At 33.4% G+C, this 26,796-nt stretch overlaps 6 protein-coding genes and 1 non-coding gene across 15 annotated transcripts in view; all 7 read right to left on the bottom strand.

Moving 5' to 3' along the window:
- Positions 1 to 232: 232 nt before the first annotated feature.
- Positions 233 to 7,647, bottom strand: LOC135795328 (uncharacterized). Of its 8 annotated transcripts, XM_065306973.1 has the most exons (8): positions 4,959 to 5,079; positions 3,367 to 3,446; positions 3,085 to 3,309; positions 2,631 to 2,796; positions 1,737 to 1,804; positions 1,223 to 1,676; positions 949 to 1,166; positions 233 to 605 (listed from the first exon to the last, which is right to left on the bottom strand). In XM_065306973.1, exons 1-8 carry the CDS (start codon positions 4,976 to 4,978, stop codon positions 502 to 504), a joined length of 1,335 nt encoding a protein of 444 aa, XP_065163045.1. In that variant the 5' UTR covers positions 4,979 to 5,079; the 3' UTR covers positions 233 to 501. The 8 variants fall into 8 exon arrangements, with proteins under 8 accessions (XP_065163045.1, XP_065163043.1, XP_065163044.1 ...); XM_065306971.1 differs by lacking the exon at positions 4,959 to 5,079 and adding an exon at positions 7,339 to 7,647 and having other exon boundaries at positions 1,223 to 1,804; XM_065306972.1 differs by lacking the exon at positions 4,959 to 5,079 and adding an exon at positions 7,404 to 7,647 and having other exon boundaries at positions 1,223 to 1,804.
- Positions 5,817 to 6,026, bottom strand: LOC135796776 (small nucleolar RNA U3). The gene has a single exon (XR_010549400.1). It is a non-coding gene; the product is annotated as a small nucleolar RNA U3 (small nucleolar RNA).
- Positions 7,648 to 10,124: 2,477 nt separating the features above from the next.
- Positions 10,125 to 26,796, bottom strand: part of LOC135795329 (lithostathine-like) — a 45,712-nt gene continuing 29,040 nt past the window's right edge. Inside the window, exons 2-5 of one of the 2 annotated variants that reach the window (XM_065306977.1) lie at positions 13,480 to 13,709; positions 11,743 to 11,979; positions 11,476 to 11,644; positions 10,125 to 11,413 (exon numbers count right to left, since the gene is read on the bottom strand). In XM_065306977.1, the coding sequence (XP_065163049.1) occupies positions 10,936 to 11,413; positions 11,476 to 11,644; positions 11,743 to 11,979; positions 13,480 to 13,537 (942 nt within the window). In that variant the 5' untranslated portion in view covers positions 13,538 to 13,709 and the 3' untranslated portion in view covers positions 10,125 to 10,935. Of the gene's footprint in view, positions 11,414 to 11,475; positions 11,645 to 11,742; positions 11,980 to 12,089; positions 12,487 to 13,479; positions 13,710 to 26,796 lie in introns of those variants that run through there. The other variant, XM_065306979.1, reaches the window with a different exon arrangement.
- Positions 16,105 to 17,647, bottom strand: LOC135795330 (chymotrypsin-2-like). Its single transcript, XM_065306980.1, has 2 exons — positions 17,223 to 17,647; positions 16,105 to 17,155 (listed from the first exon to the last, which is right to left on the bottom strand). Exons 1-2 carry the CDS (start codon positions 17,278 to 17,280, stop codon positions 16,380 to 16,382), a joined length of 834 nt encoding a protein of 277 aa, XP_065163052.1. The 5' UTR covers positions 17,281 to 17,647; the 3' UTR covers positions 16,105 to 16,379.
- On the bottom strand, positions 17,687 to 18,664 carry LOC135795536 (chymotrypsin-1-like). Its single transcript, XM_065307243.1, has 3 exons — positions 18,607 to 18,664; positions 18,280 to 18,548; positions 17,687 to 18,242 (listed from the first exon to the last, which is right to left on the bottom strand). The coding sequence occupies exons 1-3, from the start codon at positions 18,662 to 18,664 to the stop codon at positions 17,775 to 17,777; spliced, it is 795 nt and encodes a 264-aa protein (XP_065163315.1). The 3' UTR covers positions 17,687 to 17,774.
- Positions 18,969 to 21,252, bottom strand: LOC135795533 (trypsin-like). Its single transcript, XM_065307242.1, has 3 exons — positions 21,152 to 21,252; positions 20,324 to 21,088; positions 18,969 to 19,540 (listed from the first exon to the last, which is right to left on the bottom strand). Exons 1-3 carry the CDS (start codon positions 21,207 to 21,209, stop codon positions 18,969 to 18,971), a joined length of 1,395 nt encoding a protein of 464 aa, XP_065163314.1. The 5' UTR covers positions 21,210 to 21,252.
- On the bottom strand, positions 21,415 to 22,309 carry LOC135795531 (granzyme M-like). Its single transcript, XM_065307239.1, has 2 exons — positions 22,252 to 22,309; positions 21,415 to 22,190 (listed from the first exon to the last, which is right to left on the bottom strand). The coding sequence occupies exons 1-2, from the start codon at positions 22,307 to 22,309 to the stop codon at positions 21,415 to 21,417; spliced, it is 834 nt and encodes a 277-aa protein (XP_065163311.1).

The following is a 26,796-nucleotide window of genomic DNA, read 5'->3' as shown; positions in this document are numbered from 1 at the left end:
GTTCACAAGAGAACGCTAAGTGCCGCATTATGTAACGCTTATACGTAACAGAGTTTATAAAATAAACCAATAGAGGCCGGCATCATGTAAGAAAAAACTAAATAACGCAAAAACACGTGCTCTAAAACTAATCGTGATAAGTTATAAGACAACAAATAACACAAACAATTGGTTTTTACCAAAAAAATCCACAAAACAACAATTTTTTCATAAAAACAAATAAAAAAATCAATTATTTATATTTACACAAATAATATTTATTAACAATACGAACATACAAATCTCATTAATAACATATCATTAATAAAAACACTAGAATACATTATTAATCATTGATATGAACAATTTATCAAGATACACTAAAACAACAAACAATATATTAAAAAGTGAACACGTTACAATCAAACTTTCCGCTTAATACACGCTGTTGAATGCATTTTCCTTCTATTTTCCATTCCGTGAACTGAAAACTTAAAAACTTTCGAAGTTAAAGTTGAGTTTTCACATCTTTGTTCTTTCATCCAACTGACTAAAATCAGTCTTTCTTGGAGACACCAACAAAGGTCTTAGTTTTGCTGCATTTGATTTATTTTGCCTCGAGTTTTCTAAAAGAATAAACATGAAAATGAATTAAAAATTAAAATATAAACAATAAATAAATAAAAATATAAAAATAAGTGTTTAAAATTGATTCAATAACAAAATAAATCATATCTTTAATTAATTTTTTTTAAATCAAGTTTAAACACTTTATTTTCATTTAAATTAGTCACTTTTTATTATACATAAATAAATAATTAAATAAATAAAATCTATGAAATATTAAACACATTACAATTGTTTTATACAAAAATCTAATTCTAAAGACAATTCTATAAGTCAAAGAAAAAAAACTACCAACTAATTAAAGCACGTTGAAGTTTAAAATCAAAAATTGAAGCTACAAACGTTTGTAATGAAACTGTTGCTCTCGATGCGTCATATTCCTACGAAACTCTAAAAGCACCGAGTAATCGAACTTGTCTTTCCGTCTCTGGCCATCACCTTCCTTAACATTTACCTTGTTCTGTGCCCCAGGTCTTCTATTCATCTCCATCGGAACATAAACCTGCGGCGCCGTTTGACAAATATAATATTTTCTAATTGTACACTGATCAGACGTCCATCTAAAACCAATTTCACATAAAATATTAAATTTTTATTTTGTGAAATATAAATTTACTTATCAGTGAGTAGCGGACTAAAAATCAAACAATGCCAATGCAAAACATCTTTATCTTTCTCCTTATGCTGAATAATAACCCCGTTGGCAGCCCACTTCCACGCCGTGGTCTGCCAATCGTAAATTCCTCCAATCCACCTTTCATGTGCCTTAGCCCCAATACGTTTCGCATACCTCCTCAGCCCACGATCATACTTCTTGTCAGGTATAATAGCCAATGTGCCATTTCCATTCGATTCGTCTGTACAAGCGAAATAAGCTTCCTGCCACGTCGCCTGCGTCTTCGAAAACTTATAACAAGAATTACGAACAGATCCATAACCCTTAGGACATGCGTATCTTTGCTGTGGACGCCCAGGACGCAGATTACCTTTGGGTTTAAGTGGTTTCATACCAGTCATTATGAATGCCGGTTGATTATCTCCGTTCAACTCGTTCTTCAAATGTTCTTCTTCTAAAAAGTCCCGTGAAACAATCACAGGTATTTGATTGTCTATGTTATTATTATTATCACCATGGTAATCCAAGTCATTCTGCATGCAGATGAAGTATTTCTTGCGCGTACAAGGATCTGCATTCCATCTGTGGTGATATAAAATTAAAAATGTATTTTTGGTTGTATAACTATAAAGCATATAGATTGGGTTCAATTTTGGGCAATGGTTTAACACGAAAAAATCGCGTCGGTATTGCACACAAGTCAATTAAACAATTAAAATCCCTACTAATATTATAAATGCAAAAGTCCCGATGTTTGTTACACTTTCACGCAAAAACTACTTAACCGATCATCATGAAAATTTCTACACATATTCTTAGTGGTCCCCGAATGGTTATAGGCTACTTTTTATTTAATAAAAAAAAATTATTTTTTAAATAAAATAAAGAAATAGTTTAGCCAATAATACCTCTGCATCTGGCTATTTGACTACTTTAACGCCATCTAGCATTCCAGCAATGAAGCTCAAACCTAAGTACTATAGTACCATCACACTGTATTATCACACTGTATTACCGACAGCTACGTCAACATCAAAACCAATTGACTACACTATGGAGACTGTACACTATACTTCCATAGACTATACTTTCAGCCATTTTAAACTTCCCGCCATTCTACTTCATTGTTACTTCTTCTGTGACTACAGACGCGTACGGAAACAACTTCATTATTTTAAATATTCGCGAGCGAAGCCGCGGGTTAAAGCTAGTGGTTGTATAACTATAAAGATGAGGTATTTATAGCATATAGATTGGGTTCTATTTTGGGCGATGGTTCAACACGAAAAAATCGCGTCGGTATTGCACACAAGTCAATTTAATAACAATTAAAATAAGTAATAAATATTCATGGAGCATGGTTTGTTATGATTGCACAGTGCTTGATTTATGGTGACCCTATGCTTACTTGTATTGTTGGCGCTGATCTAAGAATGCGCAGTGCCATTCCAGTTTGGTTTTCTGGGCGAGATCTCGGACGAAGTGGTTGAACTTGACCGGTTTTCCGGTTGCGCCCCATTGCCACTGGCGTTGCTTCCAGTCGTAACGTGCGCCAATCCACCATTCTTTAGTTGCTGGAATTTAAATTTTTTTTTGTATGTTTGTTACGCTCTGGAGCAAAAACCACTCAAGGAATTTTGATAATTTTTTGTATGGAGATATTTTGGGCATGGGGGAATAACATAGGCTACTTTTTGTTGCTAAAATCTAACTTGAAGGGGGTGAAAAATAATTTGTAAGTTTGTGCAATAAAAAAGATAAATGTTCAATTAATGTTTTTCAAATTTTGCACTAATTTAAATATGACAATTTTTAAACACAAATAATCCCAATCCCAATATTTACAAATTTTTATTCCTTACCTAAATTTTCTTGGCGTAAATATTCCACCAATTTCTTATTGTTGTGTTTGCTTTTAAGAGTCACAAGCGTAGAATTAAATGCAGCACATCGGTAATGTGAATCCGACCACTGTTCGACGTCCCGACTGAAATAGTAGCATTTGTTGTGCAGTTGCAGAAAGTTTACGGGGCAATCTGCGCGGCTCGGAGACGTCAGCGTCGATAAAACTAGAACTACGCAAAACGCTTTCAGAAACAATCAAAAAGTCGTAAACCGCAAGATATTACGAATGGCATACTTACGGATCGTCCCAAGGACGAATGTCCTCTGTTCATTTTTCATTTTTCGGACGCCTGGAAGCACATTGATCAAGTCATCATCGCTGGAATAAAATTTGCACTCATCAATTAATAATACCAAATTGCCGAAATTGCTATGTAATTGTATTGAAGTTCATGGACATGGACAATTTGATGACATCATTCATCAATCAGTTTAATTTATTTAAAAAATTTTTGCTAAAATTTTCTTTAAAAATTTTACATATGGCTCAGTAAATTATTACATGTAAGTAAAGTAGGTTTACGACTTGTCTGTATGCACTGCGCGTCCACTTTCGATGAAGATTTTACGTATCTGTCAACTAAAACCAGCATGGCGTCAGTATAAACACAACGGTATTCATAAAATTCATGCCTAAACATCTTGATGCGATTAATGCGCGCGACTAAATTAAACTTAAGGTCAATTTGTTCACGATGTTCTAAAATTTGACTTTAACTACCGCCTGCACTACATTTTTGATACTTTATAAACTATTAACCTATAATATTTAAAATAATTCAACGATGAATGATATCTGAATGAATAATCTTTGTTTCGCATCGAATTAAATTACAATTAGTTCAATCAATAGGAGAGATACGGTCATCTTAACACAACGATATCATAAAATCTGTTGATTGTTATTAACAATGAGGCTGCACCTTATTTGATGACATCACCCTGTCCACAGAGTTTGATCATTTCGCGATGCGATTTGCTCAAGTTTAACAATGTCATCGCTAATTTTACCATGATAAATATTTAAAATGATTTCGAAATGTCTACTGCATGTTGAGCACGAAATTTCGTCACCCTTTGTGGCCAAAATTTAAATTATGTGTTTATTTTTAGGTCGAATGTGAAATGCAAATGCGAATTTTATTTTCTTATTCCATGCTCGTGTCGATTGTAATAAATTCCAGGTGACATTATTGATGAGTGATGATCATGCATTTTAAAGAATAAAAGATGTGTTGAATTTTTTTGTGTCTAGCAGAAAAAATGTAGACAAATATTACGTGTTATCTAAATGTAAATAGTTTTATTTATTACGAAACATGTTGATACTTTTAAATTAACAAATTAACTTTTATAGCAGATAAAATGATAAATATACCGTTAATTTGTAATGTGCAATTTGCACGCACGCAATTATTGTACTCTTGACAATAATCCTTGAAATAACTTCCAATGAATAAAAATAAAAAAATCAAATCTTGACGGTTGACCATAAATGGATAAGTTAGTTAACTAATGAATTTATTATGTCTCTGACATTGTAATTTATAGCCGTATCCGTGGTAAATGCAAATTTAAGTATGTGCGTATGTTTGTTACACTTTCACGTAAAATCTACTCAAGCAATGTTCACCAAACTTAATAATTTTATAGGTTATTAATCAAAATATGATATAGAATACTTTTTATTGCAAAAATTAAATTTTAAAACAGTAAAATTAAAGAAAAACGTTTAAATTAACATAAAATCATGATTACAGTTATATAATTGAAATCCAGATGGCGTTAATATACATTATGAGAATTATAATGTGATATAATTTAAACTTACTGTATAATATCCACACCCATCGGTTTAATTTCTTTAAACTTTTAGTCCGATGTTAAATACGCGGTGTCTGTGTTCAAACTGATCTAGGAAATCGATTCTTTGGACTATTTATTCATGTTCTCCAATTTATCTGAATATACTTCACACTACACAATTAAAACAGTGTAAAATTGTTTATGAGGAAAACCCAGTAAGTTATTTAATGATTATTTTACTTTTCATCTTCACCGCGTCGAGAGATTTATGCAAAAGAATGCGTGCATGCTATTGTATTTAAAAAGAGAGCAGGTAATTTCTTCAAGTAATCTCTTCAAACAATAGAAGTGCTTGATTGCATGATTGGACCTATTCTACTATTCTACAAACACAAACACTTCCCGATTGAAATCGTTAAATCATTAAATTCTTGAGTATTCATTGAAGAATGTGTGAATCGTGCCGAGTACGAATACGAAGGAATTTGCAGCCTGCAGGTGTGCAATGTGCATGTTTCGCTGTGCGGGTGGACAATGAAATAATTATACATTGTCTATACAGGTATTAAATCAAAATATTCGCATTGTTTGCTTGCGAATGAGATGCAAATGCACTGAGCAATGTCAGGCGTAATTAGATCTTACAGATAATTGGCTATAGGTCGCGCATATTGACACTAATTAGCAATTAAAATCGCTTCTCATTAATCAATCGATAAACGATAACATGAGCATGAATGTTTGTTGCAATATAAGTGTGTTTATTTTACTTTGATATGTTTGTTATTAGTGTCATTCGCGCAATTAACGCATTTGCTATTTGATATTCAGTTTTAAATGCTTTTTAAATGAGGTTTTGTTTTGTATTATTTATAAAATTGCAACCACTCTGAATGCTCCACATCCGTAAAACCACCAGAGGTGGCCTGAACGATCATCGTGACAATATTTACTCTCTGAAGGGAGTAAAATATTGCAGCCTCACGCTCAAGATGCAGAGCTACGTCTCTTCATCGCGGTTGCAATAACTCAACACGTTTGTGAAGAGTATGCGAAGATATACTACAGAAATGATCCTGTGAAGTATGATCTTAATTTCGAAGGGGTTTGGGTGTGGTTTTATACCTGGGAGGTAAAGTTTATTGTTGGAGAATGTTTCGGAGTGCCCTCTATATTTTCAAGAAGAATTGAAGAAATTGAAGAAATATTGAATGTTGAAGAAGGAGAGGAAGTAATAGAAGAAGAAGGAGAAAAATAAAATAAGGGAGAAAAGGGAAAAGAAGAAGAATTGGGGAAAGAAAGGTGAAAAAGAAGAATAAAGGGCAGGAAGGTAAAGCAGAAAGATAATAAGAAAGCAAAAAGAAGAAGAGAAAGATGATAAAGTAGAAGAAAAGCAGAAAATGAAGAAAAATAAAAAAAAATAAATCTCGAAATAGCAGAAAAAGAAAAGAAAGAAGAAAAGCGAAAAGGTGAAGAAAAATTAGAAGAAAAGAAGAAAAAAGAAGAAGAAAAGAAGAAAAAAGAAGAAGAAAAGGTGCAGATTGGGAAGAAGAAAACGAAGACACAGAAACATAAAACATACGTGTTTACAAAAGAAGAACACGAAAAAAGAAACATTTTTCCTATTTCCTCAAATTCTGCATTTATTTCCAAACAATTCTTCGTTTATTTCAAAGAAAATTAAAATAGTACCCAAAATTTTGTTTAAAAGGTCAATGTGCTCTAAAACTAAACAAACACAACCCAAAAATCTCATCATCACATTCAGAACACATCCAGATTGATTATTGGGCAATGAAGCGAGTATCACACCCGTGAATTTGTTTGGATAGACTCATAATACGCTCCGTGCGCCAAATAAATGAATTGGTTACATGCCAAAATCTCAAATAAGTCAAAATAAAAAAACGACGCCAAGCATCAAGAAACACCAAGAAGTATTTGACCTCGGAATGTTTTCGCTTTATTTGATGCACGATAAGAAATGAATGTTAATGCGAACGCCAGCACAAAGCACAAAGATCACAAGAGTATGGAGTTAAATTTCGGATGCTAATTTAAAGTCTGAACTGGCAAAGGTCATAAAAGAATGCAGACGACAACAGAATTTTTTAAATTTTTTTTTGTGGTGTAAGTGAAGAATTTAAATTGAATGCCATGGAATTGATCGAAAACGCATGCGAGTCGAAGTGTGAGCAACTGAGTACACACACCCACTATAAATATCTACATACACGAAGTGAAAATCAATCGCTTACTCGTTGTACTCGTATAGTTGTACAAAATACATTCGTAAACATTACGACCGATTATCGCACGTAACACGCGTGTCGAATGTGGAATATTCGTGAAATATATGTCATGGGTGCATTTACTAAACTATCGATAATATTTTATGTACTTACTCATGATATTTCTCTTATTATTCTTAAATTGGAAAAATTCACACAAAAGTATTTAAAACACTTACACTTTTAAACTTGAAAAAAAAATTAAATATCCATGTACAATTTGTATTAGTAACACTTAATAGCCGGTAATTATGGTGATTCTCGGTAATTATTAGCCGTAACTTGCAATTTTCAATAATTATTCGTAATTGTTGTGAATTGAATTGAAATGTAATTATTTCGCGTCGTGAACTTGTCCGTGTGGGACCTAGTGAACTGGCTGAACCGCGACTGAACCTACGACATCGTTGCAGAAACGTAAAAAGCTAACTGAGCAAACAGCGAGCGGAGAACTCGCGAACGCGAATGGTAAAGCTGCGATGCGAGGGACAGAAATATTTATTATACGAAACTGTGTGTACATAATCAGCAATATATGTACACAATGTATGGAAGGTACGTGAAAAAATGATGTAGGAATTAGTTGAGGTTCTAAAATTACAAAATTCAGGAAAAATTGTTTTACTGAGAAATATTAATGAATATTACACTTTTTTTACTTAGAAAGCAAGTAATATTTTAGCACGTTTATTTATAATGGGATAATTTTATTATTTCTCAGAAATGTGTGTAATTGAAGGCTATAAAGCAAATTTTATTTAATTTTTAATTATTTTATGTAATCACTCAGTATATAGGTAATTATTTATTGCCATTCTTAAACTTGTGCACAAATAAAATTTCCTTTTAAAACTATGTCGATTGCAACACTAAAAGTTTAAATTTTCATTTAAATTATATGAATTTTAATATTTTGCATAGTGGGTTGCCTACATTATGCATCTGCTGTCAAAATAAATCTAACCTTATTTGAAACTTTTCGTTTTTTCACTTTTAAATAGAAATTTCTTGATATTTTCTAATCATTTATTAATTATTCTACTCCAAACTACAAAATACAAACTTTTAAAACATTTTTTCTCAAATAAAAGCATTTTTTTAAATTAAAACGTTAAATACTTGTAATCTATACATTGATGTTTTATTACATTACTACATTACATTTCGCATTCTAGCGTTTGCTGTCTGCAATGTGCTGATGCACTGCACCAACTTATCAAACAAGGATTCCTTTTCAAAGTATGAATGCGCTTCTCCGCTTGAAATATTAAATGCGTGATTGCGCATAACCGCATAACGATAATGCGTATTAAACTACGAATACGCACACATGTCTCAATCCTCAATATGAATTTATGCACTGGAATTGAGTCATCAATTATTATTAAGCATATTTGTTTACTTTACCCTACTTCACTTCCGTGTTTGTTACACTCAATAACTTGCACAATTAATAAACAATATTAATAATTTTATCAATGAATAAATAATTCAAATATAACTTAATTTAACTAAAATTTTCTTAAATATAAAAATAAATAGTTTATTATTTTGTTTTTCCAAGTGTTTGAAGGCCAATTTTTACAACTTTAGTTAATTATTATTTTTTCATACCACATCAGAAGATTTCCGCCGAATTTCAGCGTTTTATTACATTCATGACCCATTTTTATCTATTTTTAATCCGGTTGATGAGTGAAGTTGAACACTTCACGCACTAATGATTGGTTTATTTGCTTGCTTATTAAATGTTTGTAATAAGGATTGAATCAAGCTACTAGAAGAAATTGTTGTCTAAGAAAGTTAAAGGTCAGAAGTCCAAGCCGGCTGGAAGATTTATTGCGTTTTTTTTTTCTTGATGATTTTTAATCGGGTACATTCACTTCTCAAGACCTCACATGCTTATATTATTATATGGTTAATCTAAGTGACGCTTTAACGCTTTATCGAGATGGTGTGCTAAGTTATTAGCGCTCGTAAATAATTTTTATTGCAACGTTTGTGCATTTTTATAAGTGATTCGTAATTAATTGATGCGTACGTCGGAGATGGAGATAAAAACGCTGGCAGTGGTTATCAATTGCTAGAATAAACAATTACCAATAATAAATACAGTATAATTATGGGTTGTAAATTTTTATTGGTTTAATTAATTTTTTAATTAATAAATTTATTATAATTAGTAAAATAAAATAATTTAAATAATAATTAGTAATTAGAATGCTGCACAAGTTGAAATGATGTTATTTTTTGTTGTTGTTGCAATTTTAGTATATTGTAAGATGTATAACTGAGTAAATATGATAAAAAACAGAAACAAACGGAATTTTATTTCAAATTCGTACATGCAGCGCCATCTACGTGTGATTTTTGGTACCCTGACAGTTTGTGTTGCTTTGACTGTTACAAATAAAAGTTCGTTGAGATATATTCTCGTTTATCATCGTTTTATCAACAGAAATAAGTAAAACCGTATTTTATATACATTCTAAGGTTAACTACAACAATTATACGTTCATATTCCTACGAAATCTTTAAAAATCTTAACTTTTAAACATTTCAATAAGATAAAACAGTTGTAGGTGAGTCAAAACCTTTATTCTCAACAAATTTCACATTAAAATTCATAAAAAAAGAAATAATAAAAATATACAGCATTATTATGCTTCCCAAGTTGAAAAACTCAATACAAGCCACAAATAATGATGAAAATATATAAGAATCATAAATATTTACAAAAGCTATTCGATCGATTGTGATACATGTGACACTGCCACAATATTTACAAAATACAACAAAGACAATTACATTCATCATTATATTATAAATCATTAGATAGAATAAAATATAATCAACGTCAAGTTAGAACAAGGAAGTAGACACAACAATAATCAATTCAATTGTACACTATCGTAAAATATAATTAATGGTAATCGTTTTATTACATTGATACATATCGATAACTTTCAACCACTAATCGCCTTACTTAATTAATTAATTAATACTTCAAACAGCCTATGTTTAGATATTTAAATACATACTTCAATAGTAAACGTCTAAAATTTAAATTCAAGTGTTTTTGCATTTACATTTCTCTTGTATTCAAGCAGAAACAAAAAAATAAAAAAATTAAATTGGAACACATTTGATACTTTTATTATGAGTATGTAAGTACTTTATACATACATAGTGAGTACTTATATGATACATAAATATATTGATGGATTGTTACATTTGTTATACTTGGTATTGGTAATCCTACTATGTTTTAGGAAACAATTAAAGATGACAAGAAGCATAATTAAGTAAGTATTGGAACACATGCAATTCTCCGCATTGCAATTGCAAACATAAACATAAACATAAACAGCATATAAAAGAGTTTTTCATGTCTATTCAGTCAAATATAAGTGTTTATGACTTCCAGCTACTTGTCAAGAAGAGTATTATTCATTCTTGGTATTTCTAAACTGTTACACTTCGCATAATTGATTAATCAAAACAAAATTTCTGGAATCTTCAAGACTACTCTACGATTTATTACTCCACTGGTGTATTTTGAACTTCTAACATCTACTTATCAAGTTTTCAAGTTTATTCTATAAATAATCGGCGTTTTTCTTTTATTTTATTATAAATTAATCCATGATGAAATTTCTGCTGATATTCTGCGAATGTGATATTTTTCATTTGATATATTGTAACGTTTGCTTATTTGGAATATCTAAAATCTTCAACGGCGACCCTCGGATGTAATGAGTCCTTAGTCGCTTCGTAATAAGTCATATAGTTGATCTTCTTCTTCCTGCCTAAGTGTTCATTCCGTGCATCTTTCTCATGCTGTCGACGTTTGTTCTTGCGTGTGCGATTCTCACGATTTCGCAGCCTTTTCGCGGCAATGACATCTCTCTGCGTGTGCGTGTTGGTGTCCTTTTTGTTCTTACGGCGATATTCACGTGGGCCATACGCGGCGGCGTTGTTATCAAGCGTATTGTTATCATTATACGGACTAATGTAAGTATCGACTGTGTCAGGTAGAATGGCATTTGGGATAATATCCGGTACTGGGACGTCGTTTAATTTATTGTGATATTGACGTTGTAATTTACGTTTTTCATGATTGTCTACTTTCCGCAGCTTGGTTTGACAGACGTAGTGCTTGGATTCGGTGCAACTTCTTGAACTCCAACTGAAAATAATTTTTTTTTAATAAAAATTTATTTTTATTGTTTTTAGATGGCTGGTGTGTACCGATAGTGTTTCTTTGGGTCAAGTATGATGCAATGCCAGTCCAAAGCTTCTTTTTGCTTGGGGAACCCGTCTTCGAACCCTTGAAATTGTATTTCACGACCGGACGCAGCCCACTGCCAAGACATCGTGCCCCAATCGTAACGACCGCCAATCCAGCGCTCGAACGGCACTGCAATCAAACACAAGTGGTGCAAAACGATTAATTTTCATTATAGAAGACATTAAGTTGGGTTATGTTACATGGTGTAATATAATATCAATTTTTACCTAACGAATCATGATCCAAAGTCTTTCGTACGATTTTATCCTGATTGCCATTCTTGATGGTGGCGATGTTACTTTTCATGTCTCGACACTTCCAATAAGCCTCTTGCCATGTCGCTGTCGTATTGCTAAAGTAGTAGCACTTGTAGCTCAATCTCATGAAATTCGGCGGGCAGACGTAGCTCTTCTGCGTCGCTTTCTTATCGTGATGATATCCCACGCTTTTGTACGCCGTGGCGCCTGCAAAAACACAGATTAGTCTCCCAGGCACTTAAAAAATAATTTGTCGTCGCTGTTATTATTATTGTTAGCGTTAGATAATACAATTAATTAGCATGTGCTTAATTTACATTTTTTTTTTCTTCGTTGTGGTCGGATCTAAATGACAATTTACGATCGCATCGAGTCGAAGTTTAATTTACATACACATAAAGTTTAATTATTGACTGACATTGCCCTGCAATTGACCCGCATTAAACGTCGATGATGATTACAGAAAAAAACGCACGTTTGGATCGCGCACCGCAATGGTCGTTAGCAGGCGTCGAATTTATTATAATTAGCTGGAAGCAATAAAGGCACCGCTGTCAGCGTCAGGAGGCGCGGTGTACGCACCACTTCACGAAATTAATGCCGAAAACACACGCCGAGATTTCGCTTTCCAATTCCAATCGCCAGGCGTAATTAAAACAAACGGATTTCATCAGCGTCACAACTGGGACGAAAAATTGGGCACGCTACAAATTTGCATACACAGAACGCGCACAATGAGCGGTGACAAGCACTGAAATGCGATGATTTGTGATTAAGAGTAATATCAGCAAAGTGAAGTCATCCTGTGTAAATAAAATTTGCATTCATTACAGAATGATCTAATGTGCTGCTGGTACACATGACACATTGTTTTATTTTCGGTTTTTATGCAATGCATAACAAGTTATAAAATGAAATAGGAATGACATTTGTTTTGATGGAGAAATTCTATTTTAAGAACGCAATAAAAACGTTTATTTTTGCTTTCCTGCAAAAATGAGTGAATCAATCAACGGGAAATTTTAAGTAAATTAAATATAAGTTCATCAAGCAACTTTTCCTCATAAAATTTATCTAAAAAGAGCAAAAATACGAAAAAAAAATTTAAAAAAATTATTTTTAAGTGTCGCTTGCGTTTAATCATTAAATTCTATTTTAAGTATCCACTCAAAACGTAAACAATTGCAGCTGCGCCCAACTTAAACACCCTTTGTTTTTATTTGTTTATTTAATTATATTTTTAACACACGTATTTAATCAGGATTTCTTGTTGAACACAATTTATTTTTGTAAAAAAAAGTTTCGATAACTTTTCAACTGTTTTTTGTTTTTCTTCGCTTGAAAATTAAGAACGTGCAATACCTCATCGGAAAATAAACTTGGCACACTACGGAAAAGTTTAATAAAATAAAAACTTGTCCGTGCAGAAGTAGATATCTCCTGTTCGCTCGTTTCTATGCGTTTCATAAACGAATCTACAACTGCACGCTGGATATTTATTGAAAAATTTCCTCGCTGCAGAGTCCAGCCGAATGGAAAACGAACGCCCGCCCGAATTTAATTAGAAAGGTGTGCGAAAACTCTTTAACGAGAGTTTCGGTCCTGCGATGCGGGATTCGCTCCGTCGCGTCGTGTTTACTTTAACCGCGCGCGAGCTTAGCAAGACGACGGCTGGCGAAAGCTTCGACTTTTCGGCCCGGGACTTACTTGCGAGCAGGATCAGCCCGATCGTGATGAGCACAAAGACGAAGTTTCGCATCGCCATCTCGACGTCTTTATTTCTTTATTTCCACCTTGCTTTCGGTTGATATTTCGGCGTGGTCCTGATGGCCCAATTCTCGCAGCACTCGAAATCGCTCGATTGTTTGTTTTGTGCCCAGCGCTGTGCTCTTCACATCTTCAAGGCGGTAATTTCGGTGGTCACTAACGCTGTCGGTCTGTAACAGAAATAACAGCGGCAAGTGAGAGTTATGGGAGGCGGTTGAGTCGAAAGTAAATTAATCGTGGCGATAAATCATGTTTGGGATAAAAGTGCACTGCGGTTCACAAATTAAGCTATTAATTTATCTTATATTGGATGAATAATAATTTATTAACCCATATGGACACAATGTTTCATTAAAAAAAATTTTTTTCTTCTTCTTAAAAATCTGCAGTTGAATGTTTTAAGACGTGATGGAAATTTTCATAAATATTGACTCACTGCCCGACTTTCAACTTTATGTTCGTTCACAGAAAAAAAATCTGCGTGCTTGAAATCTAAACAAACAAATTTGCATTTTCACGCAACACGCCTAAAAACCTCTAGACAGGAACAAGTTTTTTTTTTCTGTTTGTGTCGCGACAGTAATTTGTCGAGCGCTGCAACGAAATGCAAGCTTTTTGTGATTACATTGCGCCTAGAGATTGGTCGAATTAGGGACGCGTAAATTGTGTACTCGGAAAAGAAAGAACACAAAACGCACACGACGCCGCCGCCGCCGCCGCAAACGGAGCGATGCAATTTGGAACAGAGATTCCTCACATTCAGACCGCATTAATTACCGACGCAGTCAGCTGACGTGGATGCACTAGCTAGGCGATGCGGTGAAAGCGCTGCCAGAGACCGCCCAATTTAAATTAATTAAAGAGAGCTCCGAGAACAATCTAAATTAATTATTACATTCGGTACGTTCGGCCAAAAAGCGCGCGCGTGCTCCAAGCTTCTTTTAACGAGCGCTTTTTTTTTCATTTTTAACACCGGCTGCGTTTTATTTATTCAAAGTATTTGCATAAATCAAGCCTAAATATTAATCAAGTTAATAATACAAAAAAATAGAATTATGGAGATTTTTTTGTAAAATTTTTATCACCAATAATTTTTGACGAGTTTCTAATTTCAGCCTGTCATTGTCAGAGAATATTTAAATTCGTGAACGCTCAAAATTTAATTACGCAACTCTTTAACAAGGCATTTGGCCATTAATAACTTATTGTGTCGGCGGGGAGTTGTAGAGTTTTTATTGCCGGCGCGCGAAGAAGCAGCGCGGCGCAAAAGTTTATTTTGTGTCAGCTCCTCACGTCCTACGTGGCCCACCACTCGGACGTCGGAAACTTTTCTTTCTTCGGCTTGTTTTGCATCTGCTTATGCATAGTAATGCCCGGCGGACGGTCGGCTTCAACCGCCGACACCGCCGACGCTATAAATTTTTAAACGACATGTAACGAAGAAGGCGAGCAAAAATTTACATACAGACTGTTCTAACAATAGAAAAAATACTATAAAATCTTAGAATAACGTGTGAACAATATGTTTATTTAATTATTTTTCTTAAAAAAAATTTTCTTAAAATTTTTTTATTTTTTGTGGTTTTGAATTTATTGTCCTGTAGAAAAGTTAATATTTTCAAGCAGGGCTGAATGAAGAGCGCTCGTAATTCACTTTAGACGCGAGATTAGAAAAGAAGGCATGGAAGGCACTTTGCTTCCTATTGGATGGCCTAGGCCCCAGAGTCCTCCTAGACGCCGGAGAAAATTATAAACAGCGCACATCTGAGTAACTGGGTAAGATATTGCGTTCGCTAAGTGCCAGACGCGATGGATGGCTTCCATGGTTCCGATGCATTTGCGCCAACTTGCACCGATGCCTTGCAATCAGGAGATAAGTTCGTTAAGGGCCCGAAAATTAACTTTCGTCTATTACGGCGTCGTGTTGCCATGCAACATATGGCGGAACTGGTGTTTAGTGTCTCAGAGTTGCCGGGATCAGCCTGATCGGCGTTTAATTTTACACCAATTTACACGTAATTGACTATTAACATGAATATTAATTTCAGGATGACATAGATATACAACTTGGAATCAATATTGTATAACGATGTTTTATTTAGAAATAACGATATTTAGCTATGCAATATTTTTGATTGCTGTATTTTGATAGTGATTATCTCGGAAACTAAAAGTGATAGAAAGGAACGGATCGAAAATTTTGAATCTACAGTAAATTTTCTATAGAAAAAGGTATTAAAATATTGGGTGATAAAATAATTTGGGGGTCAAAAAAGGATTGCAATAAAAAATGCAAAAATGGTCTTAATATTTTTTGCAATATTTTGATAGTGATTATCTTGGAAACTAGAAGGGATATAAAGGAACGGATTGCATATTCTGAATCCTCGTGAAATTTTCTACAAAAAATGCATTAGAATCTTGACTATTACAATAATTTGAGGGTCAAATAATAATTTTATAAAAAAATGCAAAAATGGTCTCAATATTTTTTGCAATATTTTGATAGTGATTATCTCGGAAACTAAAAGTGATAGATAGAAATGGATTTCAAATTCTGAATCTTTGTGAAATTTACTATAAGAAAATGTATTAGAATATTGTATGGTAAAATAATATGGGGGTCAAAAAAGGATTGTAACAAAAAATGCAAAAATTGTCTTAAATATTTTGCAATATTTTGATTGTGATTATCACGGAAACTAAAAGCGATAGAAAGGAACGGATTGAAAATTATAAGAATAAAATAACGTTTAATTATTTTAATGCTCTGGTAATGCTCAATAGTCCTTGAAACTATTAATATTTATTTGTTAAATTTTGACATTATTGTAAAAATGCTAAAATTTAACCTCATTGTTAGTTGCACCAGAAATAAAGTCACGCATTAAAAGTACATCTGTAAATGCTGATGGGGCAACTGGAGTATGCGTACAGGTTGCAGATCCATAAGCAACAATCCCATTCTGCACTCCGTTGCAAACCAAAGCACCTCCAGAATCACCACGACAAGAACGATTGTTCTTGTCTCCCATAGCACAAATATACGGAGCACCAGATTTTTGCAAATTTATCATTTTCATCCACTCAAAAGTGCAACTATCGGAGTCTAATATTTTTACAGTAGTAGATTGTAGGTGGTCAGGCTTTGTGTCAATATTTATCAGTCCCCAACCTTGAACCTGACATTGGGTTCCAAGTCTTGGAAGATCATTATCACTTGGCAAGTGAATAGGTTGAGCACGATCAGTATATTCAATCGGTGATGTTAGTTCAATCAATGCAATATCATTAATTGTATATTTGCTTTTGATCGGACCTGGGTTCTTAATTACTTGGTAATTATTGTGTATTGTAACATTTTTGATTTGGTGTGAAATACCAGGTTCGGAGAGTTTTGTCATGCCTACGATCATTTTTATCTCTTTATTTTTTATGTGGTTAAGAGTCACTTTATGAACACAATGTCCTGCTGTTAATATCCAGGTAGGAGCTATGATGGATCCACCACAACCGTGAATAAATGCACGGGTGGTTTTATTGTAATATTGGAAAGATATCTGATAAGGCGCTTGAGTAATATCAATATCTACTCCGCGGAAAATCTTTCTCTGTGCTGTGATAAACATTTATTATTATTATTAATTGAATAGGGTAATGTGTATTAATATAGTTTTGCTTACCTTGAGATTCACACGCGAGGACAACTACTAATATGATAGTACCAAGTTGTTTCGACATTTTGGAACTGTTCTAGTATCGTGGTTGAGATCCGTATTTATAGGTAAACTGAATTTTAATGATCATAATTTATGATTTTCAAAAAACACTAAAAAAGCCATTTTGAATGCATGAACATATAAAATGAATTCTTTCTAGATTTTATGATCAAATTCTTATCAACAAAGTAAGCACATACAATTTGTATTCAAATGCATTTGAAATTTTGAAGTACTTTTTGTCTAGGTCCCTTTGTTCATGGCATAATTATAACTATGAGACCCTTGCAGTAAAAATCTTCCGATTGTAATTTAATTTTAATAAACAGGGTTCTTGTGTCAGCTCTCATTGTTATCACATTAAATTTGATATCTGCTTTCAGGATTGATTGTTTAGATCAAGGTATAACACAATAACTTTTCAAACGTTTGAATGCTCTTGTTATTCGCAATAGTGCATGATGCTATTGTTACATTAATATTTATTTCTGAAATTTCAACATTATAACATAAATGTTAAAATATAACTTCATTGTTAGTTGTAGTAGCAATAAAGTCACGCATTTGATAAACATCAGTATATGCTGACCATGGTTCTGTATACTCTCCACAGCGTGATCCCTGTGACACAACCCCACTCTGCACTCCGTTGCAAACTAAGGCACCTCCAGAATCACCTTGGCAAGAACCATTGTTGTCGTCCCCCAAAGCACAAATGTACGGAATTTCAGATAGTTCTGATTCAACTATTTCCTTCCAAAAATAAGAGCATGTATTTGGTTGTAATATTTTTACACCAGTAGATTGTAGGTGGTCAGGTAGTGTGATATTATTTATCAATCCCCAACCTTGAACCAGACAGTGCGTCCCAATTATTGAGGAGACATCTTTACCTGTCAATCGAATGGGTTTAGCACGATCAGTATATTCAATCGGAGATGTTAGTTCAATTATTGCAATATCGTTTAGTGTATACACATCCTTCTTCCGGATCTGGATGCTTAATTATTTGGTAATTAACGTGTATTGTAACATTTTTGATTTGGTGTGAAACACCAGGTTCAGAGAGTTTTGTCATGCCGACAACTACTTGCAGGTTTTCCTTTCTTAGACAATTAGAAACCCTCATATCAACACAATGTCCAGCGGTCAATATCCATGTAGGAGCAATGATTGATCCACCACACATGTGCGCATATTTACGGCTGGATGCATTGAAATATTGCAAAGATATTTGATAGGGTGCTTGCGTAATATCAATATCATTTCCACGAAAGATCTTCCTCTTTGCTGTTATAAACATGTATTAATTAAATGTTATAAAGGGTATCAATATAGTTTTGCTTACCATGAGATTCACACGCCAGCACAGCTACTACAATAATAGTACCGAGTAGTTTCGACATTTTGGAACTGTTCTAGTATCGTGGTCATGATCCGTATTTATAGGTAAACTGAATTTGATGGATCATAATTTATGTTTTCAACAAACACTAAAAAGCCATTTTGAAGGAAAATAAAATTTCTTTCTATTTTATGATCAAATTCTAAAACAAAGTAAACACTACAATTTGTATTCAAATTTTAAAGTACTTTTGTACGATGGCATAATATAATATGAGACCCTTTCTTCCGATTGTAATTTAATTTTAATAAACAGGTCTTGTGTCAGCTCTCACTTGATGCTGCTTTCAGGATTGATTGTTTAGATCAAGGTATAACACAATAACTTTTCAAACAATGCTCTGTATTCGAATAGTTCATGATGCTATTGTAATTAATATTTAACATTATAACATAATGTATAATTTCATAGTTAGTAGCAGTAGCAATAAAGTCACGCATTTGAAATACATCAGTAAATGCTGACCATGGTTCTGGTTCATCTGCACAATCCCCTGGTCCTTGCGACACAACCCCACTCTGCACTCCATTGCAAATTAAAGCACTTCCAGAATCACCAGAACAGGGACGATTTTCATTGTCCCCCATAGCACATATGTATGGAACCCCAGAATGTTGTAAATCTGTCATTTGCTTCCACTCGTTAGTACACTCATTGGAGTCTATTATTTCTACAGTAGCAGATTTTAGGTGGTCAGGTTTTGTGTTATTATTAGTCCGTCCCCAACCTTGAACCTGACATTTGGTCCCAAGAATTGAAGAGTTATTATCACTTGGCAATGGAATGGGTTTTGCACGATCAGTATATTCAATCGGTGATGTAAGTTCAATCAATGCAATATCGTCTACTGAATATTTTCTTCTTCCGGATTTGGATCATCAATTAGTTGGTAATTGTGGTGTATTGTAATATTTTTGATTTGGTGAGGAATGCCAGGTTCAGAGAGTTTTGTCATGCCGACAACTACTTGTATGTCTTCCATTTTTGTAAGATTAAAAATCACTTTATCAACACAATGTCCAGCTGTTAATATCCATGTGGGAGCTATGATTGATCCACCACAATAGTGCGCATATGTGCGGGAGGATGATATATATTTTTGCAAAGATACATGATAGGGCGCTTGGGTAATATCAATATCAACTCCGCGGAAAATTTTTCTGTGTGCTATTATAAACATTTATTGATTAATTGGTATAAAGAGTATGAATATATTTTTGCTTACCATAAGATTCACACGTCAGCACAATAACTAATATGATCGTACCGAGTAATTTTGACATTTTGGAACTGTTCTAGTATCGTGATCGTGATTCGTATTTATAGGAGAATTAAATTTGTAAGGATCATTTATAATTTACAAAGAACACTAAAACTGCGATTATGAAGGTACGTACTTATAAAATAAATTCCGATTAGATTTTATGACCAAATTACCACAAAGTAAACAAACACCTTTTGTATTCAATCACATTTGCGACAATTCAAGTATTTTTTATCTGGAACCTTGGGCTGTTGCGTAACTATAGGTATCATCCAAAGCTCGTAGCAAATTCTTTTAAAATTTTTGGATGCTAAGGTGATGCACAATAGTTCTTGAACTATTGTTACATTAAGATTTATTTCTTAAATGTTAACATTATTACAAAGAATTAAAATGTAACTTCATACTTAGTTGCAGCAGAAATAAAGTTTCGCATTTGATATACATCAGTATACGCTGACCATGGTTCTGCATACTCTCCACAATTTGATGCTTGAGACACAATCCCAGTCTGCACTCCATTACAAAGTAAAGCACTTCCAGAATCACCAGAACAAGGACGATTGTCATTGTCCCCCATAGCACAAATGTAGGGAATTTCAGATAGTTGTGATTCAATTACTTCCTTCCAAAGATACGAGCATGTATTGGGTTGTAAAATTTTTACACCAGTAGATTGTAGGTGATCAGGTAGTGTAGTATTATTTATCAGTCCCCAACCTTGAACCTGACATAAAGTCCCAAGTCTTGCAGAGATATTATTACTTGGTAAGCGAATAGGTTTAGCACGATCAGTATATTCAATCGGAGATGTTAGTTCAATTATTGCAATATCGTTTAGTGCGTATTGTCCTTCTTCCGAGAGTGGAATATTAATTATTCGGTAATTATCGTGTATTGTAATATTTTTGATTTGGTGTGGAATACCAGGTTCCGAGAGTTTTGTCGTGCCGACTAAAACGTGTGAGTTTTCCTTTCTTGTATGATTAAAAAACCCTCTATCAACACAATGTCCAGCTGTTAATATCCATGTAGGAGCAATGATTGATCCACCGCAGTTGTGGTAAAATGTATGGGTGAATGGATCATATTTTTGCAAAGATACATGGTAGGGCGCTTGGGTAATATCAATATTCAGTCCACGAAAGATTTTTCTGTTCGCTATTTAATTATAAACATGTATTAATTAATTGTTATAAAGGGTATCAATATAGTATTGCTTACCATGAGATTCACACGCAAGCACAGCTACTAATATGATAGTACCAAGTAGTTTTGACATATTGGAACTGTTCTAGTATCGTGGTAATGCTCCGTATTTATAGGTAAATTTAATTTGAAGGAAAATAATTTATGTTTTTCAAAAAACACTAAAATGGCAATTTTAAAGGTATAAACATATAAAATAAATTCTTTCTAAATTTTATGGTCAAATACTTTGTAACAAAATAAACAAAGTAAACAATTTGTATTCGAACACGTGAATACTAAAATGTAACTTCATAGTTAGTTGCAACAGAAATAAAATCACGCATTTGAAATACATCGGTATATGATGACCGTGGTTCTGGTTCATCTGCACAATCCCCTGATCCTTGTGACACAATCCCATTTTGCACTCCGTTGCAAACTAAAGCACTTCCTGAATCACCCGAACAAGGACGATTGTCATTGTCCCCCATAGCACATATGTACGGAATTCCATCTAATAGCAATTCTATCATTTCTTTCCACTCATTAGTACATCTATCAGAATCTATTATTTTTACAGTAGTAGATTGCAGATGGTCAGGAAGCGTTTTGTTATTATTTATCAATCCCCAACCTTGAACCTGACATTGGGTCCCAAGTATTGGAGAATCATTATCACTTGGCAATGGAATAGGTTGAGCACGTTCAGTATATTCAATCGGAGATGTTAATTCAATCAATGCAATATCATTTAATACATATTGTCCCACTTCCGGAAGTGAATCATCAATTAGTTGGTAATTATCGTGTAATGTAATATTTTTGATTTGGTGTGGAACACCTGGTTCTGAGAGTTTTGTCATGCCGACAACTATTTGTAGGTCTTCCTTTCTTGAACGATTAAAAATCACTTTAACAACACAATGCCCAGCTGTTAATATCCATGTTGGTGCTATTATTGATCCACCACAATAGTGCATAAATGTACCGGTGGATGAATAATATTTTTGCAAAGATACATGATAGGGCGCTTGGGTAATATCAATATCAACTCCGCGAAAGATTTTTCTCTCTGCTGTGATAAACATTTATTAATTAAATGTTATAAAGTGTATCAATATAATTTTGCTTACCATGAGATTCACACCTCAGCACAACTATTATTATGATAATACCGAGTAGTTTCGACATTTTGGAACTGTTCTAGTATCGTGGTCGTGATCCGTATTTATAGGTAAATTAAATTTGTATTATCAGAATTTATATTTTCCAAAAAAACACTAAAATTGTGATTTTATAGGTACGTGCATATAAAATTAATATCTATTGGATTTTATGGTCAAATTTATAGCTACAAAATAAATAAATACAAAAATAAATACAAAAACTGAAACATATTCTCTAGTAATTTGAAAAATATTTTTTTGGTAAAAAACAAACTTTGCACTTTTTGCCACATTAAACAAATTACGGTGGTGTTAAAGACCTTGACGCCTTCACGCGAAAGTGAGATTTTGTGTATTCAGGATGAGCGGATTATAAAAGAAGCATAATATGTACGTGCGTACTTTTACAGGATGTTTCCTCAAAAATCTCCAAATTTTCCCTTATTCCACACATAATAAAATTACAACTCCCTAGAAAACATCTTCAATAATTTAATATTTTAACCATATTATAATATAAAATCAATTCACCTGCTTTTATAAGTTTTCCTGCCTACTTGCAACCTCACTCTAAAGTCTCTCCTTCAACTTGAGTAGATATAGCATAACTTATAGAAGAGCTTTCGGTGTTGATTCAAGTTGAGTCTGCGAGTGTGGAATATAAAGCGTTCTTTTGTCATCTTTGTGCGCATTATATTTTATTAAAAAGAAAACCGCCGTCGTGTGCACTTCTATTATGCTCGCGCTTGTTTTTTTTTTCTACGTTTTGCTCTTTGAACCGCCGCATTTTGCTGCATTTTGTTTTTGTAAATTTCGCCATCGATGCAGTCTTCGCTCCCTCGAGTACGAGTACATCCCGCGCACTTGTCTATCTAGTTTCCTAGTTAAAAGTTGGCTCAAGTTAAAGCGTCGCTGGTAAGTATATAATAAATAATAACGCCGCACAATTACGACCTTCGCGAAAGCAAAAAGACATTGTGAACTTTACGCCACGGCGCTTGAATTCCGCGAAATGTACTTTTGACAAAACAGCTGAAAACAAGGCGTGTTGAACTTTCAACTTTTAATTGTAACTTAATGCTTATTTGAGGATATATTACATGATGGTATAATATAACAAACATTGCATTGTTATTATTATTTAAATAAATTCATTAAAATGCGGAATTAGTAGTAATAATTGATAACTGCAGCTGAAAAATAACTAAAATTGTGTATTTATTAAATAAAACTTTTTTTTGTACTTCTAGCTTTAAAATGTCACTTTTTTACGGTTTTTAGACACATAAAGTACTTTAGTCACGGCCTTGGCCATCCGTGTATAAAGTACCACTTTTCATGTCTCAAAACCATAGAAAAACTGGCAAAAATACAAAAAAATATATTTTTTTTCATTAATATTTCCCGTGACTAAAGTACTTTAGTCACAGCCAAATAAAAAACACAAAAAATTATTTTTTTTAAAATAAAGACAACTTAAACGTAATAAAACCAGTAATTAACGCCACTATCTTAGAAAAAACTTGTAGCTTCTTCTCTTCGGTAAAAAAAAGATTAATGAATGTGTTTAAATATTTAAAGTTCACAAGTCACATGAATTAAACGCCTCCCGTTCCGCTTTATTACCAACTATGTTCAACTCACTGCTCACTTGGCTACAAATACCAAGAGCGCATTCGGACACTTAGTAATTAATCACTGCATAATCCCTCTTAATATTCCGACTGGAGACGAGCACGAATAAAGTGAATAAAGATCGTAATTTTCTAATAAGCCTTGATTGTTACTTAATCTTCTCCGGAGTGCCATCCGCGTGAAATCGATACTCGTTTAACGCAGAAAAAGCAACGATTAATCATTCTCACGACAATTAATTGTCAAACTTAATTAATGAGCGTGATACCTGCTCTGCGCATAAATAAATAATAATTCATCCTCATAAATTATCATATGTATAAAAAAATATATAAAATTCGTGGATTTTATGTCCGTTTATAAAAGTTCTTGACGATGACATTTTAATCGTGACATAATATCTTTATTTACAAACACGAGTTAAGCGGTTGTCATCTCGACGTCTTCATGCATCGAAATTAATCATTTCGGGTCGAACGAGACATAAATAAATAAGAATAAGCGATGTGTCTGCATTTTCTGTATTATCTTTATTTGTCTATCTTTGTGCGCTTGTTTTCGCATCTTCTGCCTTCCAGAGCAGGCAAATATTTTCGTAACCTGAATCCTCTTGCCGGCGTCGCCGCGGTGTCCTATTCGATTCAGTCAACACGTACGCTAAGAAATACACGCCGCCGCCGCGGTGATATAAATTTTATTCGTTTATATAAATCGATTCGTCAATGTCGCATTTGCGAGGGGAATATACGCGTGATACTCGCGAATATCAATAGCGTTGTCTTATTTATTCGCGTTATTTTCGCGGCGGATATATTTTCAATTTTGTTTACGTCGTTTTTGCTTTTCAAAAATAAAACGGTTTCTCATGTTGTGTGCTTTTGTTTTGTACTTTTCCCCGGTGGATACATATTTTCAAATGTATTACGATTAGGAGTGTGAAATACCGGTATTTTTATTTTGTTTTTATTTGGCATACTTACAAAATTTATAAAAATTAAACAATGGATTAAATAATTTAATTTAAGGAATTTTAGGTTCAATACCGGTATTTTTTAACACAAAAACCGGTATACCGGTATTTTTATTTTCAAATACCGGTATTTTTCAATACGATATAAATTTATTTGGTGTTTAATTTGGTTTTGGGTAAAATAAATATTTTTTTAAAATACCAGTATTACCGGTATACCGGTTTTTGTTAAAAAATACCGGTATTGAACTGAAAATTCCTTTTTCACATTCCTAATAACAGTGTAACAATGTCACGTTGTATATGAATTTCGCATCTTGTATAACACTTTGTTGTTAACAACAAAAATAAACAAATTCCTATTTTTTGCGAACTGCGCAAGTCACACTAGTAGCTGATGTTGACGATGGCATTTAGCAAATATTGATATTCCTCTGCGAACATGAGCACATTATCCGCTATCATTTTACATTTGCTAACTAAACGCACAACACTAATGGTCATTTACTATTACAACCTACCTACACCGACATAACCTATAAATTTCTCTACTCGAACATGTGTTCATAATGCATTATGCATTATTAGCCTTCAGATGCGCTCATTTTTCATTTATTTTTTTATTTTTTATTTTTACATTTGGCATTGATATGTCTAACTGTTGACTGTTGAAAATGACAATAATGCGTGTCCAATGCTAGTTTGCAAGCGTGCATGTCGTATTTTATTTATAAATTACGAGCGGTTTGTTTATAGGTTGTTTTTCTTGCAGTTTAGATGTTGGTTAACTGAGTTTTAGCTCCGGTCGTGCGCTGAAAAGCCAAAAAGACTGCAAACCGCTACTTAATAAATGTTGCGCACACGCCGCAGCTGCATTCAGCTTGTGAGCGCACATGTGCAATTGCACGCGTTGTTTGTTCAAGTTAAAGTTGCGCGCTGAAGTTTAACGAATCGCCGCCAGCCGCAATTTTGTCAATATACAAGAGCGAAACTGTGTCAAACGCGCAACTTTGATTTTGATGCGTTCGAAAAGAATTTAAAAAAATAAATAGACTTCGATCCCATAACCTAGATTGGGAGATATACTTGGACAATGCTTTGAGTTGCGGTACAATGACCGAACATACGAGAAATAATACTAGAAAAATAATTAAATAAAAATATTTAGAAATATATAAGAATTTTGAAGTTTTTACAAAAAAATTCTTAGACAATGCTTTGAGTTGCGGTACAATGACCGAACATACGAGAAATAATAATAAATAATTAAATAAAAATATTAAAAAATATATAAGAATTTTGAAGTTTTTACAAAAAATATTTTTGGACAATGCTTTGAGTTGCCGTACACTCACCGAACATACAAGAAATAATTACATAAAATTATAAATAAATTATATACTTTGATGTTTTACCAAAAGTAACAAAAATTGTCCATAGTTATGCTAATAATGTGTGATTTTTTTCCTTTCGATAAAAACTTGTGTGATTATTATTCATACGCATAACTTGCGGACTTGTGCAAGTTCGACTTAGGAAATAAAACACATTACGAGTGCTATTCATGATAAAGTGCCCTGTGGCGGGCGCGTGAAAGTTGCTGCCCAAGAAACTTCTCTGAAAAAATACAAAAACTTGATTTATAGCCGAAAAAGCACACTTACGACACTTTGCATCACAAAAACACCAAGTACGAGTAAAAGCCACTTGGGATTTTTTACAAACGCACCAAAAACGAGAATATTTCAACATCAAATCAGAACACTCGGATAATTTAATAACACCATTTAAATTAACACCAATTATTCACTATTGCCAGCAATAATAGTTGATTAGTGCCATGCTGAAATCATGATACATGTATTTATAAATTGCAATTCGCATACATTTGGGCAGTGACCGACCAC

The sequence above is a fragment of the Atheta coriaria genome, unplaced genomic scaffold (assembly GCF_025399875.1).
Source record: "Atheta coriaria isolate IRGN ID8LTWV9N9 unplaced genomic scaffold, Caltech_Dcor_3.1 hic_scaffold_7_pilon, whole genome shotgun sequence".
NCBI lineage: Eukaryota > Metazoa > Arthropoda > Insecta > Coleoptera > Staphylinidae > Dalotia > Dalotia coriaria.
This window is presented reverse-complemented; position numbering and strand designations above follow the sequence as displayed.